At 32.8% G+C, this 15,663-nt stretch overlaps 1 protein-coding gene across 1 annotated transcript; it reads left to right on the plus strand.

The window, feature by feature from the left end:
• Positions 1-443: 443 nt before the first annotated feature.
• Positions 444-13,312, plus strand: LOC143191876 (uncharacterized). The gene is made up of 5 exons (XM_076397318.1): positions 444-750; positions 4,317-4,488; positions 4,560-4,653; positions 7,148-7,324; positions 13,058-13,312. The coding sequence occupies exons 1-5, from the start codon at positions 683-685 to the stop codon at positions 13,213-13,215; spliced, it is 669 nt and encodes a 222-aa protein (XP_076253433.1). The 5' UTR covers positions 444-682; the 3' UTR covers positions 13,216-13,312.
• Positions 13,313-15,663: the final 2,351 nt, after the last annotated feature.

Raw genomic sequence — 15,663 nt, forward strand, 5'->3', positions numbered from 1 at the left:
GATAAACGATCACCAAAGGCTGAATGTAATAATTTGGAGTTACAAAAACTGGAGGATTTTCAAAGCATAATTTTATTGGTACTATAAGATTCTAGATGGAACAACTACCACGTCCATCTCTGTGGTATTTTCTGGACTGCACCATCTGAAAGGCCACATGAACGAGTGGGATATATAAAAATAGATGTAGAAATGATTTTTATCTGTTCTTGCATTCAGTGTATAATGTAAATAAAATAGCTTTTTTTTAAGTAAATTAACGGTTTTCGTTTTCTAAATCACATTTTATAATTTCTATTCGGAAGCTAAAGGAAACTGAATGTCTTTTAGAACCAGACCTTTGATTTTGTATTTACAATTATTATTTTATGGTATTTATTATATTACCTTCTAAAATTATGAATAAAGGTACGTAAGACAAAGTGTCAGAAATGTCAGTCAAAATGAACGTATGGAATGCCTTGACAAGACTCGTTCAAAATTTTTTTATATACCTATGTTTAAGACTTTTAATAAAGTTGATTTGGAGGAAGGTTAAGGAAAGTAGCTTATTTCAAGGGGACATGAAAAGGAAAATACGCACCAAGTGAAGCTGTTGGCGAGCTGAAATAACAGAAGCGACTTATCAAAATTGTTGGTAAAGAAATTTTAACGGGACAGTGAAGTTATTTTTGTTGAAACAATGGATACCTTTCTTACGACGAATAAAGAAAATTATCAGTGGCCTTATCAGAAACCTTTGGTACCAAGGTAAGAGTATTTAATTTATATAATATATAATCCTATAAATTAGTCTTACAGGATTTGTTTTTAATTTGAAGATTTATAGTGAAAAATCGGCATAATGTAATTTATTCAAAATATTGTCCATTGGCAGTTACTACTTCTTCCCATCTTTCAGGCAATTTATTTTCATCTCGATAGAACAATGTATCTTTTGATGCTGTCCACAAATCAACTAATTTTTTTGGTATTTTCATACAAGTGATGACTTATATGCCGAAACAAGTAATAATCAGAAGGAGCAAGGTCTGCAAAATACAGCGGGTGGGATAGTCAAGTGATGACATACTGAAAAATGATATTGTTGTGTCTTTGTTCGAATTCAGGCCATTTTTGACGCAGTAGTGGGCTCAAATACATTAATTGTGGTCGATGGCGATCCCCATTGAAGGATATATTAAGTTTTAGCAAATATATACTATCAAATACAGAGCATTAGCTTGGAGCCATGGATATTCGGCTTTGCCTTTAATGTTGATGCATGACCAGGTGGCCCTCTTAATTTCTTCCACTTCGAATTAACGTAATGGATCCAGTTTTTATATACCAGTAACATTACGGAGTAAAAAACCTTTCCAATTTTGCCGTTGAGGTACTATTTCACATATTTACAATGCATTTTAATGTCTCGTGGCTTCAATGTATACGGCATACCCAAGGTTTTCGATTATAGCAATGTTCTTAAAGCTATTGAAAGTGGTTTCTTGTGCAACCGCCAACAATTCTGCATATACTTCTTGCGTTTCAATGCCTTTTAATCTTCGGCACAGAGTGCTTTTTGTCTTCGGCGTCAATATTGTACCCCATACGATTTGATACACAGTAACTTCAGATTTACAATAATCCTTTAAAATTTATTTATAGGTCCATATATAACAGGTCAATTGAAAAGTCCCCGGCCTACCATAGTAAAACACATTTTTTTGGCAAAATTAATGTTCTTTTGTTCAACATAATTCCCTTCAAGCGATCCTTCAACTTTTCGATACCATTTTTGTAGTACGATTTGTCCTTGCTTTGAAACAGGCCTCAGTTTCGTCGATCACCTCTTCATTTGACGAAAATTTCTTCCCAGCGAGCATTCTTTTGAGATCTGAGAGCAGAAAACAGTCGCTGGCGTCAGATCTGGAGAATACGGTGGATGAAGAAGCAATTCGAAGCCCAATTCATGGATTTTTGGCACGGTGCATTGTCTTGTGGAAGTATCACTTTTTCTTCAAATGCTTTTTCTTGCAAATGTGGCGATTTCGTTCTTCAAACGGTTCAATAACGCTATGTAATAGTTGATGATGGTCCTTCCTTTTTCAAGGTAGTTCACGAAAATTATTCCATGCGCATCCTAAAATACAGTCGCCGTAATCTTGCTAGCTGACTGTTCCGTTTTCCCACGCTTTGGAGCGGGTTCATCGTGTGCAGTCCACTCAGATGACTGTCGATTGGACTTCGGAGTGAAATGATGGGCCATGTTTCATCCATTGTCACATATCGACGCAAAACTCGGGTTTATTATGTTTGATCATGTTCAAACACAGTTCCGAATCATCAACTCGTCGTTGTTTTTGGTCAAAAGTGAACTCGTGCAACACCCTCTTTGTACAGAGCTTTCTCGCACCCAAATATTCGTGAATGATTTGATGTACACGTTTAGTTGATAGCTCTAGAGTGTCTATTTCATTCAAAATCATTTTGTGAATTTTTTAAATGTTTTCGTCGGTAACAAGCTCTTTTGGGCGTCCACTGCGTTTTTTTTACAATCCACAAATCTTGTACGCTCTACAATACCATTTTCTACAGTTTTATTCTATTAATTATGTGCATACCTTTAGTTGTTTTTACTCTCCTGAAATCACATACCTTGAAAATTTCCTTTAGTCACTTTAACTTTCCGAGTCACTATCCACTTCAATCACTAAACTGTTAATTTCCAATCTGTCTAAAACATGGTCACGATTCTACAATTTATCAATTACTTCCTCTTTATCTCTTATCAAGTTCATCCAAACCGAAGGTGTTACGTTCGACAATGCTTCCTTCCACATATCCAAACAATTCTTGAAGGAATATCCTTTTCGATCAGCATGTTTATTATAATAAGTATTTGCTGCACTTCCATATCAACTCGATGGGATTGAATATATAGTGATACGAAGAGCGTCGTAACACTATGTGACCATATTGTTCAGCCATTTATCTGAACTGTCTACTGTATATATTACCTTCTTTCGGGTTTAATTCTAGAAAATAAATATCTAAAAACGCAATGAAACGTTTCATATATATTTATCTAATAATTAATAGTTTATTCTTTAACATGGTTTCTTCAAAACTTATTTTATATGCTTTAAGCCATTCCTTAATTGCAGCCTCTGTTGATGCACTTGTTGAGATTTTCTCCACCAGTGTAAAGATCCACCTAAGATATGATGAATTGTTCATAAGAATAACTGATGGTTCCTCCAAGTTCCTGATGGTATGGATGGTCCAAGTTAAAAGTTTATTTTCAAACTATTACAAAAGCAAGATATGGTACGTTTCTCCATGGTAGTTACCCTTGAACTTAGAGGGAAACAATTATTCTGCACCAGGAATAAAAATATTTCATTTATATTCCTGATTCCAGCATAAAGTAGTTCTTCATGACATATAGTTATGTCTGCAATGAATTATTAATAAATGTTATGACTAATAAAACTTAAGCCATAGATATTCCCACGTTTACCTTTTTCCATCAACTTTTGTTGCCTTTACGCTATATTTATTATCATCTTGCCATGACTGACCCAATGTACCATTCTGAAATATCCACGTCTCATCTAAGTATTCAAATTGATATAATAATTTTTCCTTGATTTTGTTGTATGTTTTTAAAAATTGTAATCTTTTAAAAGTAATGTCTAGAAGTTCTATTAAACCCCTTTGTTCGTTATATTTACATCACTGAAATCTTATATTACCCAACAGTGTATGAAGGGATGTTCAACATCTCCCAAATAGCTGTATGTCTTTCAGCTTTTATGGATACTTTCAAGATTAACAATTTTTTTCTGAAATAACTGTGTTAAATTATGTTTCGATTGAAGAAACTACTTACTGTTTTTATACATTTCGTATATTTCAATTCCGATACAACTAACATCAAACTGATCTTGATTCATCACCCGTTTCGCATAAAGACGGTTTCCTTTTGGTGAATTTAAGGTTATAATGCTTTTTATGTTTTGAGATATTTTAGAGTCCGTGCCCGTACTAATATTCAGTGCAACTGCAAAATACTAAAATGTAATATTTTGAAGAATTTTGCGTACGTTTTGACAACCGGTCAACTTTGGCAGGCTAGTTCGGTTTTACTTTCGAACTTATCAGATTGCATTATGTCTTTTTTTAGCTAGAATTAAATGAGAAGGAAAATGTCTGATTCTGAAACGAATTTACAAATTGCGGTAGGCAATACATTACATCTTGACGCCATATATAAATAAACTTTGAAATAATAGTAAAAATGATTTTAGCAACGTTGAATTTATCTTTTGTAGACCTTCTCAGCCTCCTATTAAAACGAAACCAAACAATTGTTATGTCGCGAAGCTGGTGGAGCCTTACTGCCATTGTGACTTCCATCTCTACGAACCAGAGATGGGAAGGTACATGAAACTGGCGGAGAAAGAGAAAGTGCTATACGAGGAGTTGGATAACTTGAAAAAGCGGGTAGACTACTTATTGTTTTACTGACTGACTAAGTCCGAATAATTCTTGTGTATTTATATCGGCTATTGCAGATGGCTGTTCTTGTTGGAGATATTCTGGATCATCCCTGTGACACTGATGATGAAAAAATGAAAACAATATATGAAACCGATTATGTAAAAAGAGGTATGGTAAAAACAAAAATGTTTTTATACTTTTTCAGAAATGATATTATTTCGTTTAACTTAAATGAGAACCTATTAATACTGATATCTGAAATTGAGACGACATATATGAGTATGGAGCTCATGTAAATACAGCTGCTTTCTCATATTTTCTTTAACTTTGTATTAGTTCTAATGATAGTTAAAGGTTTAATTAAAGTTTATTTGATATAGTTGTAAAAAGCTCATGCCTGGATCTAGTAGCTGAACTAAGGCCTAGATTTGGGAGTGGCTTGACTCCCAGAGGTTATGTCTTATCAAAGTAAACATTAAAAATACACGACAAGATTATTATATATCACTTACTAAAAAGTTTAATTAGAACAATATTACTATTCTTTACTATTATTTAGAATATTATTAACCTGTTTGAATGTTTTTTCTTTGCATAAATGAAATAATTTAGGACCGATAAATTTAGAGTTGGGTGATGGCGTGACGTAGCTTGCATGTATTTATTTGTATGCCTGGGTAATCCTGTATGCATCCTGGCTGATGATTGTCCTTTAGTTGAACTAGAGCGTCTGTGAAAGGAAGCACGGAATAATTCTCAGTCTTTTTAGTGAGGTATGTACTAGTTTGTCCATCCCCTGATATATTCTATTTATGAAGGTATTTTTCACATATCTAAACCAGGTTTCAGTTTTAGCGGAATGCTGATTAGTGCCTTACTTTAAAAATTACTGATTGTGTTGGTTATAATAAGATATGTGAGGGAACACATACCAGGGCTAAGAGGACTTTTCCTGGAATTGGAAATATGTGTATAAAACAATTTATTTCGAGAGAATCAGAAAAAACAAGCAACTTGCTTTTTATTTTCCGATTTTTCGTTTACTATTTTCAAAATCTCATTTAAAGGGCTTTTGACAGAAAGAGAGACTATGACAGCGAGAAACCCTATGGAGATTAATTTTCGGAGAGGTTTAGTTAATACCTAACAAGATCGTAACTTGGACCTCCAGTGTTGCTGAGAGTTGCGTAAACATTGTCAGTCTATGATTCCGCCCTAACACGTATTTATTAACTGATTTCGAAAAAGGAGAGGTTTTTGTTTTCGGCTGTATATATTTTTTTAATATAAGTTCGCCGTCAATTATGGACCGATTTTCAAAATTATTTTTTTATTTTAAAGAAATTTAAATCCGAGGTGGTCTCATTGGAATCAACTCATAATCTGATGGGAGGAAGGGGGGAAAATCGAGGGTAGAGTTAAAATTTCAAACGCAGGTACAAAGTTTTCACATATTGTTTTATGAAAAAATTAGATATATGTAAATAATATTATTACTGAGCTGATATGATGAAAAATCGGAAGCTGTTCAGTGTAAAAGCCATTCAGTTTTCTCTTTAGGCACTATCTGTAGTATATAAGGCCTCGTAGAAATATTGTAGGTAATTGCTTCTACTGTGTAATTGTTAAAGCGTTTAGTTCACAATCGGATAATAACTTTTTGTTTCTCTAGTTTAGTTATATTACGTTAGATTTGCCAAACCACCTAGGCTAGGTAGCGGACCCCATTATTGCTTTATTACCTATTTTTCCTCATACGGGCTTTACCCTTATTTGGCCTACCCATTGTGATAATAAATAGAATAACTGCGTAATTTATTGAGGAAATATCTAATACTAAAAAGAGAAGAATAAAATATTTAAAAAAAATTGAACCGATTACAAAAAATAAATAAGGAACCCACTAAAAATTAAAAAAATAATCAAACCTAGATTTTTTACACAAAATTTTTTTAAAAATGAAATACGTACATAATAGTCGTTGTAATCACTAAATAAAAGTAAACAAAAATCTTATTTATCCTCTCTTCTACGACTATTTTATATTCTACTATATACACATAATTTAGTTTAATAACTACTACCAACTGGTCACTCCAAAGTCGGTGCCGAACCTAAACAATGCAAAAATAATAATATAATTTTGTGACAAACTAAATTACCAACAATACAAATCTAAATTAATGTAACCGTTTGGGTTCGGTTGGGTTCTTAAAATCAAATTATGAACAGAACAAACTTGATTTGTTGGTCGGCACCGACTTCAAACTGACAGTTGGTAGTAGTTAAAATAATATTGTAAAAAGATAAATAGGTTTATGTAGGTATTAAGCTAAATTATGTGTATATAGTAGAACATAAAATACGTCTATTAAATAGGTCAAATAAGGTTTTTATTTATTTTAATTTGGTTATCTCAACGATTATTAGGTACATATTTTATTTAATTTTTTTTTGTGTTAACACTCTAAATTTGATTGTTGTCAGTTCCTTATTTATTTTTTGAAGCCGGTTCAATTTTTTTGTTAAAAATATTTTATTTAAATATAATATTTAATAGGATTATAGGGCGAGTAGGATTTAAATTGGTAAATAGAAATTAAGTGTTAATAATGCCTTAATAGTTTTATACCATCTAAATATTAATGTAGTGTGTTTACAGGTTTGAATTTGGTTCAGTACCGTAAACTGAAAGCAGCTATCGATTCACCGGTGGGGATTCCTGTAAAAAGTGAAACCATTGGCTTGGGAATGGGATACAGAGACCCGACTCGTTTCCGATATTCAGAAATACAAAAACCGTTTGTTGATATTTGCGAACCTGTTTCGTTTACAAGAAGTAAGTGGTAGTTTATTTTCTGTTTAGATTATTAAATGTACTATAAGTGAATATTTTTCTCTAAAACTCTTAACTAACTGTGATTTTAAACTAAATCAGACCGATATTATGTGTCAATTATAGGAAAAAGTCTGCACATGTCTTGTCTAGTCTAAACAATTGTTGTTGCAATCTTTATTCTACAGGGTTTTGTTTCAGTTTTTATTTCTGTCCGTAATATTGTAATTATTTTTTATTTTTGTAATGATTTTTGCATGCAAAATTTCGGCTCTCTTTGAATGTCGGCTCTTTTCTTCATTTTTCATTGCCATTTGCTTTTCTTTATTTTGATCTAAATTTACTGAATTTTAATTATGATTTCACCGTTATATTTTTAATTGTATTATTCTTAGCCAACTTCTAATGCTCTATAGTCAAACTCTAATGCCTCTATTACCTGAGAAAATCTCTATGAATTTAAGTTTAATGTGATTATATAGAAGCGTAACATTAGGTCAAAAAGTAATTTCGTTCTGAGTTTGTTCAAAGCTAATTCATTTATATATGTTTCATCAAATAACTGATGTATACACCGTTCGATATTTTGCTATCATTCTGTAATTTCTGGTATATTTGGATGATAACATATAAAATAGACCAAGCCTTATTATCTCATTTATCAAAATCGATCGGCAAACATTTCAATTTCAATATCCTTGGTTGCTCTAGATCATTCCAACTATTTTAGTTTAATTGATAAACACCTTTGGTACCACCACGTGATGTAGATGTAGGTCTGTTATATTTGATGTCTGATATTTCCTTTTCCCTGTAGAAATTCGGTCCATTCTTTTTTGCTTCTGCAAGATTTTTTCTATTTTTTTTCTGCAGTATTTCACCTATATGTTCAATCTAGGTTCCTCTGCTCTATTAACCTTTGGTATTTCTTCCATGCGATGTAACTATCTTTATTAATTAAACTATATCCTTTCAATGTATTCTTCTAATCTATGTTGATTTTTTATTTCAGTGTTTCTGATCCTATCCATCATCGTCACTCTTTTGACATATCACTCTTGTGATATATTTCATTTCCGTTGCTTGTATTATATTTTCTCCCTTTTTGACATCGTCTCCCTTATGTCTCGCAGTCGAATGTTGTATTGGTTTAGATATTACTTGAAATATTTCTAATTCTTAAGTAAAAATTCATAACTTTTCCAATTCTGGCATTAATTTCATATTCCTATTTTCGAATTATTTTAACTGAATATATTTACTTGTTCTGTCTTTACTCGTTCAATTTTATATTTATTTTTTCTTGATTACTATAACTTTCGTTTTATTTTTGTTCAATATTTTGTATTCTATTGCATTTCGTTTTCTCTGTAGGTGATCTGGACTATCACTTACTCCCAGTATATCATTAGCTACAATATTGACCCTATATACTGCCTTAATCCAGCTTAAGTTCATATTGTTTTTAGTTATAGTATTTGTTATCTGCATTATATTTGGGGATATAGCACCCGTTGATCGGGCAGCCGTTATAGGGCACGAGGACCCGGACGAACCTGTCGTATGGAGACAAAAGTTATGATTGTAGCGATGGATGAGGTCGTTTCAACCTGGAAAAATCTCCCAGCATGTCGACCAGCTCGCGAACAAGCGCGTTATCAGAATAACTTGGGCTGAGTTGATGTTTGTGGAATGATTGAGATATGAACTGCTTGATTTCGGGAGTGTCAGTTTCCCTATGAATTTGATTATTTCTGACAAATCATGGAGTTTTTAATATTCTTCTGAGGAGCTTATTTTGGAAAACTTGAAGCCGTTTGACCTGGTTGGCTGTAACAAACTTGAAGTAGACATTAGATCCGTACAGGAGTAGGGACCGAATTAGCATCTTGTAAAATAATCATTTGATGGGGATGGGAAGTCTGCTAGAAGGGCAGATCAGAGAAGATAGCAGGTTTGCTACCCCTAACATTTCTGGATTGCTTTCTGGATTTGGGAATGCCAAGCGAATCGTCGGTCGAAGTGGAGACCTAGGTACGTGACGTTATCTAGCCATGGAATTATTGCGGTGTCGATCTTAAGCTGCGAGACGTGCAGTGCGTAAAGCTTCTTATGGAAAATGATGCCCACTTCACTGCATGATCTAGCTGCTTCTGTAAACGTTCATGAATTGTAACATCGAACCTGGCGGCCGTAAAGAAAGCAGTGTCGTTACAGTAAAACGCGACGTCAATGTGCTCTTTTCTCGGCAGATCTGAAATAAAGAAGTTAAATAAGGCTGGGGACAGGATTTGTGTTTGTCCTGTATATTTCTTGGATTACCTTTCACTCAACGACATTTCATTATTTTATTACTTACTTCGCTTTGCTCCAGTATAATCCATGATATTTCTCTTTTCATTCTGTTAGATACCTTTTTCAAATCTCTAAATGCTAGGCATAATTTAAAAATAGACGACTAACAAAAGAAATCCACCAATAAGTCAAGCCTGATGTTCGGCGGGAATTTTCCGAAAGTTTTTTAACAATTATAAATAAATAATTCCCGCGAAAAAAACATTATGACGATTTATCGCGGACTATTGACGACGTTTATCGGGAAATATTAAGACAGTAACACATTTCCAGGAAATTCCCCATAATAATTTTGCTTATGTTAACAGGTCCAACAATAATATACAGCTTCATAAATGTACTAGGAGCTTTATTAATTAATTTTGACGAAACACAAAAAGAATATACGATTTCGAAATATTAAACGTGTTAAAGCCGTGATCGGATGCCTATTATTTTTGAAATATCGATGGTGCTTTGCGAACTTTAGAAGTTTTGGTTTTGTTATTTATTGAACTTTCATATTACACAACGTTTGTGTGTATGTGTTTGTTAATTAGAGGCTTTGTTATGAAATATTGTGTAAATAATTATTTTTAAGAACATCCATCAATGCACATCCACAATTTACTTAGTCTTTTAATGCTATCTTTGCATGATTGGGGGCACTGTGCTATGTTTAATGGATTGGCGAAAGTTTACAATTTGATGGAGGCGTGTGATGAATGTGGAAGGAGCAAACATCTCATTTCTAAATTATTGGGCAAATAAATAAAACAAATAAGTGTACGAAATATTGATGTCAAGGTGGTTGGGTGATATGTTAGTTCTGAAAATGTAGTGAAAATGTATCTGATCAACCAATTTCCAATTATAAGTATGAAATTAACACTATTTGAAATATAACACGGATAGGTGATTATTACGATAGATAACAGGTCAATTGAAAAGTCCTCTGAATACCATAGTAAAACACATTTTTTTGCCAAAATTAGTTTTTTTTATTCAACATAATTCCCTTTAAGGGTGATATACTGATTATAGAGACCCTCCAACCTTTCGATAGCATTTTTGTAGTACGATTTGTCCTTTGCTTCAAAATAAGTCTCAGTTTAGACGATCACCTTTTCATCCGATGAAAATTTCTTCCCAGCGAGCATTCTTTTGAGATCTGAGAACAGGAAGTAGTTGCTGGGGGCTAGATCTGGAGAATGCGGTGGATGAGGAAGTAATTCGAAGCCCAATTCATGGATTTTTGCCGTCGTATTCACTGACTTGTGACACTGTGCATTGTCTTGGTGAAGCAGAACTTCCTTTTTCATCAAATGCGACCGTTTTTCTGCGATTTCGTCCTTCAAATATAAATCTTATGTAATAGTCGCTGTGGTCCTTCCTTTTTCAAGGTATTTAATGAAAATTATTCCATGCGCATCCCAAAATACAGACGCCATAACCTTGCGATTTCGTCCTTCAAATGGTCCAATAACGCTATGTAATAGTCGTTGTTGATAATCCTTCCTATTACAAGGTAGTCAATGAAAATTATTCTACGCGTATCCCAAAATATAGACGCCATAACTTTGCCAACCGACTGTTGCATTTTCCCAGGCTTTGGAGTGGGTTCATCGTGTGCAGTCCACTTGGATTGTTATTGCCTACCATTGTCATCAGATTTACTACTCATCTAATTACTTATACATTTAGCCGTCAGTATTTTAACTGTAAGTACAGTTATATTCCAATATTACCTTATATTAGAAGTAACAGATCAATTAGTCCCTGGCCTGACACATAGATGGCGCTACTAGAATTAAATCTATATGTTAGTCCTAACCCTCAAAAGATGCGTGTATAAATTTAACAGTTGTCGGATCATTAGTTTGTGAATTATGGCATTTTGAGTGAAGCAACTTTTGTTATTGTAAAAAAAATGGATAAAAAAGAATTTTGTTTTTTGATAAAATATTGCTTTTACAATTTTTAAAAAATAATGTTGAAGCAAAAACTTGGCTCGATGCCGAGATTTCGGACACTACCCCAGGAAAATTAACCATCAAGGATGGGTATGCTAAGTTTAGATATGATGAAATGAGCACCGAAGACGGTGAACGCAGTGGACGCCCGAAAGGGGTTGTTAGTGACGAAAACCTTAAAAAAATCCACAAAATGATTTTGAATGACCGTAAATTGAAATTGAATGAAATAGCAGACACTAAAAATATCAACTGAACCTGTACATCATATCATTCAAGAATATTTGGGTATGAGAAAGCTCTGTGCAAGGTGGGTACCGCGTGAGCTCACTATTGACCAAAAACAACGACGAGTTGATGATTCGGAGCAGTGTTTGAAGATGATTAAGCGTAAGAAACAGGAGTCAATCAACAGTCATCTGAGAGGACTGCACACGATGAAACCGCTCCAAAGCGTGGGAAAATTTAATAGTCGGCTGGCAAGGTTATGGCGTCTGTATTTTGAGATGCGCACGGAGTAATTTTTTTGACTACCTTGAAAAAGGAAGAACCTTTAACAGCCACTATTACATAAGGTTATTGGATTCTTTGAAGGACGAGATCTCCGAAAAACGGACGCATTTGAAGAAAAAGGAAGCATTGCTTCACCAAGACAATGCACCGTGTCACAAGTCAGTGAAGGCGATGGCAAACATCCATGAATTGTGCTTCGAATTGCGTCCTTATCTACCTTATTTTCCAAATCTAGCCACCAGAGACTATTTCCTCTTCTCAGATCTCAGAAAATGCTCGCTCGGTAGAAATTTTCATCGATTGAAGAGGTAATCGCCTAAACTGAGGCCTATTTTGAAGCAAAGGACAAATAGTACTACAAAAGATAATATAATAATACCAAGTACTAAATACAAACAATCTAGTAACACTAGAAATCGTACTAGTGTCAGCGTCAAAAGAGAAATGCTTGCCGTTTACCGAATATTTATCGGCTGGGCCCAACTAACAATAGTTGCTAACATATTTAATATTTGCCTTTCTTTACTTTTTTGGGTATTAAAAAGCTTGGGGTAACTTTTTCCTCAGAGTTTTAGCTTAGAAGTATTATTGCTTTTGCCAACTAATTTAATCAGTGGTAATCTGCATTGTTTCATTGTTCGCGTGGGTGTCGAGATGTTTATTTGTTTATTTCTCTATCTCCGCGCGGAATGATCTTATTAGTAATCACATGTACACCCACATTCTCTGTTTGGCTCACTGTTTTTACGGACTAGTATATATTTATCACCTATATTAAAATTTTATTTAATTACTGTTTTAACTGTAGAATCTTATATGTTTATATTTTAATATATTTCATCAGCTAATACATATTTATGAGTATTTTTTCCTATTAATATTATCTTTTATAACTCATACTTCATTTGCATTCTAGCTCCGACATTGGCAGATGAATGGTTTGCTCACAGAACGGGTAGTACCGAATATCAAGACTCCTACAGCAAAATGGCTATGAATATACTGAGAAGTAGTCAGCAATATAGGGAACCGTTACCTTCCTCCAGAAGAAAACCAGACCAAAGATGCGTCTGATTTTTTTATGTATTTAGAAATTTTTTAGAGAGTTCTTATAAAACTTGTTGTTTTTTTGTGATATATTAAATGCAGTTATATTACTTGTAGAAATTTATTTAGTATTTGCGTTTTCCTTTAGACATTTTTGAGTCCTTTATTAGTGGCATTCATAGCCCTCACTAATAGTAGATAGGTTAAAGAAAGTTTTTCTTTTTTTTTATTTAGTTATTATAGCGATTATTTTGTACATATTTTATTTTAAAATGTTTTTTTTGTGTTAAAAATCTAATTTATTTATTAAAGTCGGTTAAATTTTTTTGTTAGAATTATTTTTCTTCCAACTTACAATCGTTGCTTATTATTGCTCTGGTTGAAAACGCCGATAAGTAATCAGTCAGAAATAGATTAGGTCTCTAGTTAATAAGTTCGAAAAGTAAAGTAAATTTATTCAGTATTTGTATTATCTTTTAGACATTTTTAAGTCCTTTATTACTGGCATTCATAGCCCTCACTAATAGCAGATAGGTTAAAAAAGTTTTACTTTATTTTTATTTAGTTATTACAGCGATTATTATGTACATATTTTATTTTAAAATGTTTTTTTTGTGTTAAAAATCTAATTTATTTATTAAAGTCGGTTAAATTTTTTGTTAAAAATATTTTTCTTCCAACTTCCAATCGTTGCTTATTATTGCTCTGGTTGAAAACGCCGATAAGTAATCAGTCAGAAATAGATTAGGTCTCTAGTTAATAAGTTCGAAAAGTAAAGTAAATTTATTCAGTATTTGTATTATCCTTTAGACATTTTTGAGTCCTTTATTAGTGGCATTCATAGCCTTCACTAATAGTAGACAGGTTAAAAAAGTTTTTCTTTGTTTTTATTTAGTTATTACAGCGATTATTATGTACATATTTTATTTTAAAATGTTTTTTTTGTGTTAAAAATCTAATTTATTTATTAAAGCCGGTTAAATTTTTGTTAAAATTATTTTTCTTCCAATTGCAAATCGTTCCTTATTATTACTCTGGTTGAAAACGCCGATAAGTAATCAGTCAGAATCAGATTAGGTCTCTGGTTAATAACTTCGAAAAGTAAAGTAAATTTATTCAGTATTTGTGTTATCCTTTAGACATTTTTAAGTCCTTTATTTGTGGCATTCATAGCCTTTACTAATAGTATATAGGTTAAAGAAAGTTTTTCTTTGTTTTTATTTAGTTATTACAGCGATTATTTTGTACATATTTTATTTTAAAATGTGTTTTGTGTTAAAAATCTAATTTATTTATTAAAGTCGATTAAATTTTTGTTAAAATTATTTTTCTTCCAACTGCAAATCGTTGCTTATTATTACTCTGGTTGAAAACGCCGATAAGTAGTCAGTCAGAAACAGATTAGATCTCTGGTTAATACGTTCGAAAAGAAAGTAAATTTATTGAGTATTTATTGAGTATTTTGTATTATCCTTTAGACATTTTCCTTTATTAGTGGCATTCATAGCCCTCAGTACTAATAATGTTGCAAAGGCAAAATAATTTTCTAGTTTTTTGTGCTTGCGTAATTATTGTTTTATTTTCTATATTATATTAATCCATAGTGTACAGTAGAGAATTAACTTAATAGACAAAACCTTTCGAATGAAAGTCGGTCCACCATTGATGGAGACATCGGCGAACATACTTTTAACAAAATATACAGCCGAACATAGAACCTCCTCCTTTTTCGAAGTCGATTAAAGACAGTTTTCAGTCGTTAGTTCACAACTCTGCTCTATACTACTTTATGCTCTTTATGTTTTTGCGAAATCGGACTAGCGATTTTCACGGAGGATTTCGCGAGCCGTGCCGAGATAACCTTTCTCTCGATTCCAATGGAAATATTTATTCGTTCGATTCTAACATAAACTTAACGCATAATAAAAAAAAGCGAAACGAAATATTCCATCTGTAGTCGACGTGAGTTCGGGCCTAATAAAAATACGCCGCCATAAACAACTACTTGTTTACTTCAACCCGTACTGTACTCGATGAATGGTTACTATAAACTTAATTATAATACTGTAAATCTAGTTCTTAATTTAACTAGTTGCTGGAGATGCAGAAATAGAAGTTTCGTTCCCAGACGTTGCCTGGGTCTTTCCAATAAATCAAAGGCTTTCCTCAATTGCTCTCTGTATAGTTTGCTTTAATAGTTCTCAGGATAGATCCAGATAAAAACACAGTGTTGAAGTGTAAGAGAGGATACACGATATACCAAAAAGCGTGTATTTCTCTTTTCCTTACGCAAATTAATTCGCAATGACGTAATCAGTTTAAAACATTTTGTTGCGACCGAACAGTTATTTGCTTGTTTATGGTTTTATTTTATTTTACTTTGTGCTAATTATATGCTTTTTCTTTTTAATTTTAATGTAGATATTTTGGAAGTCTAATTTATAGCCCATTTAGATGACATTTGTACGTTCAAAT

This window comes from Rhynchophorus ferrugineus, unplaced genomic scaffold (genome assembly GCF_030347505.1).
Source record: "Rhynchophorus ferrugineus isolate W39M unplaced genomic scaffold, kcgeb_rfMv2 rfM2, whole genome shotgun sequence".
NCBI lineage: Eukaryota > Metazoa > Arthropoda > Insecta > Coleoptera > Curculionidae > Rhynchophorus > Rhynchophorus ferrugineus.

Bases quoted from the DNA above. Each gene is read 5' to 3' on its own strand.
- LOC143191876 (XM_076397318.1), top strand. From the start codon at position 683: ATGGATACCTTTCTTACGACGAATAAAGAAAATTATCAGTGGCCTTAT. The intron at 4,489-4,559 runs GTAGACTACTTA...CGGCTATTGCAG, and splicing joins TGGATAACTTGAAAAAGCGG to ATGGCTGTTCTTGTTGGAGA. The intron at 4,654-7,147 runs GTATGGTAAAAA...GTGTGTTTACAG, and splicing joins AACCGATTATGTAAAAAGAG to GTTTGAATTTGGTTCAGTAC.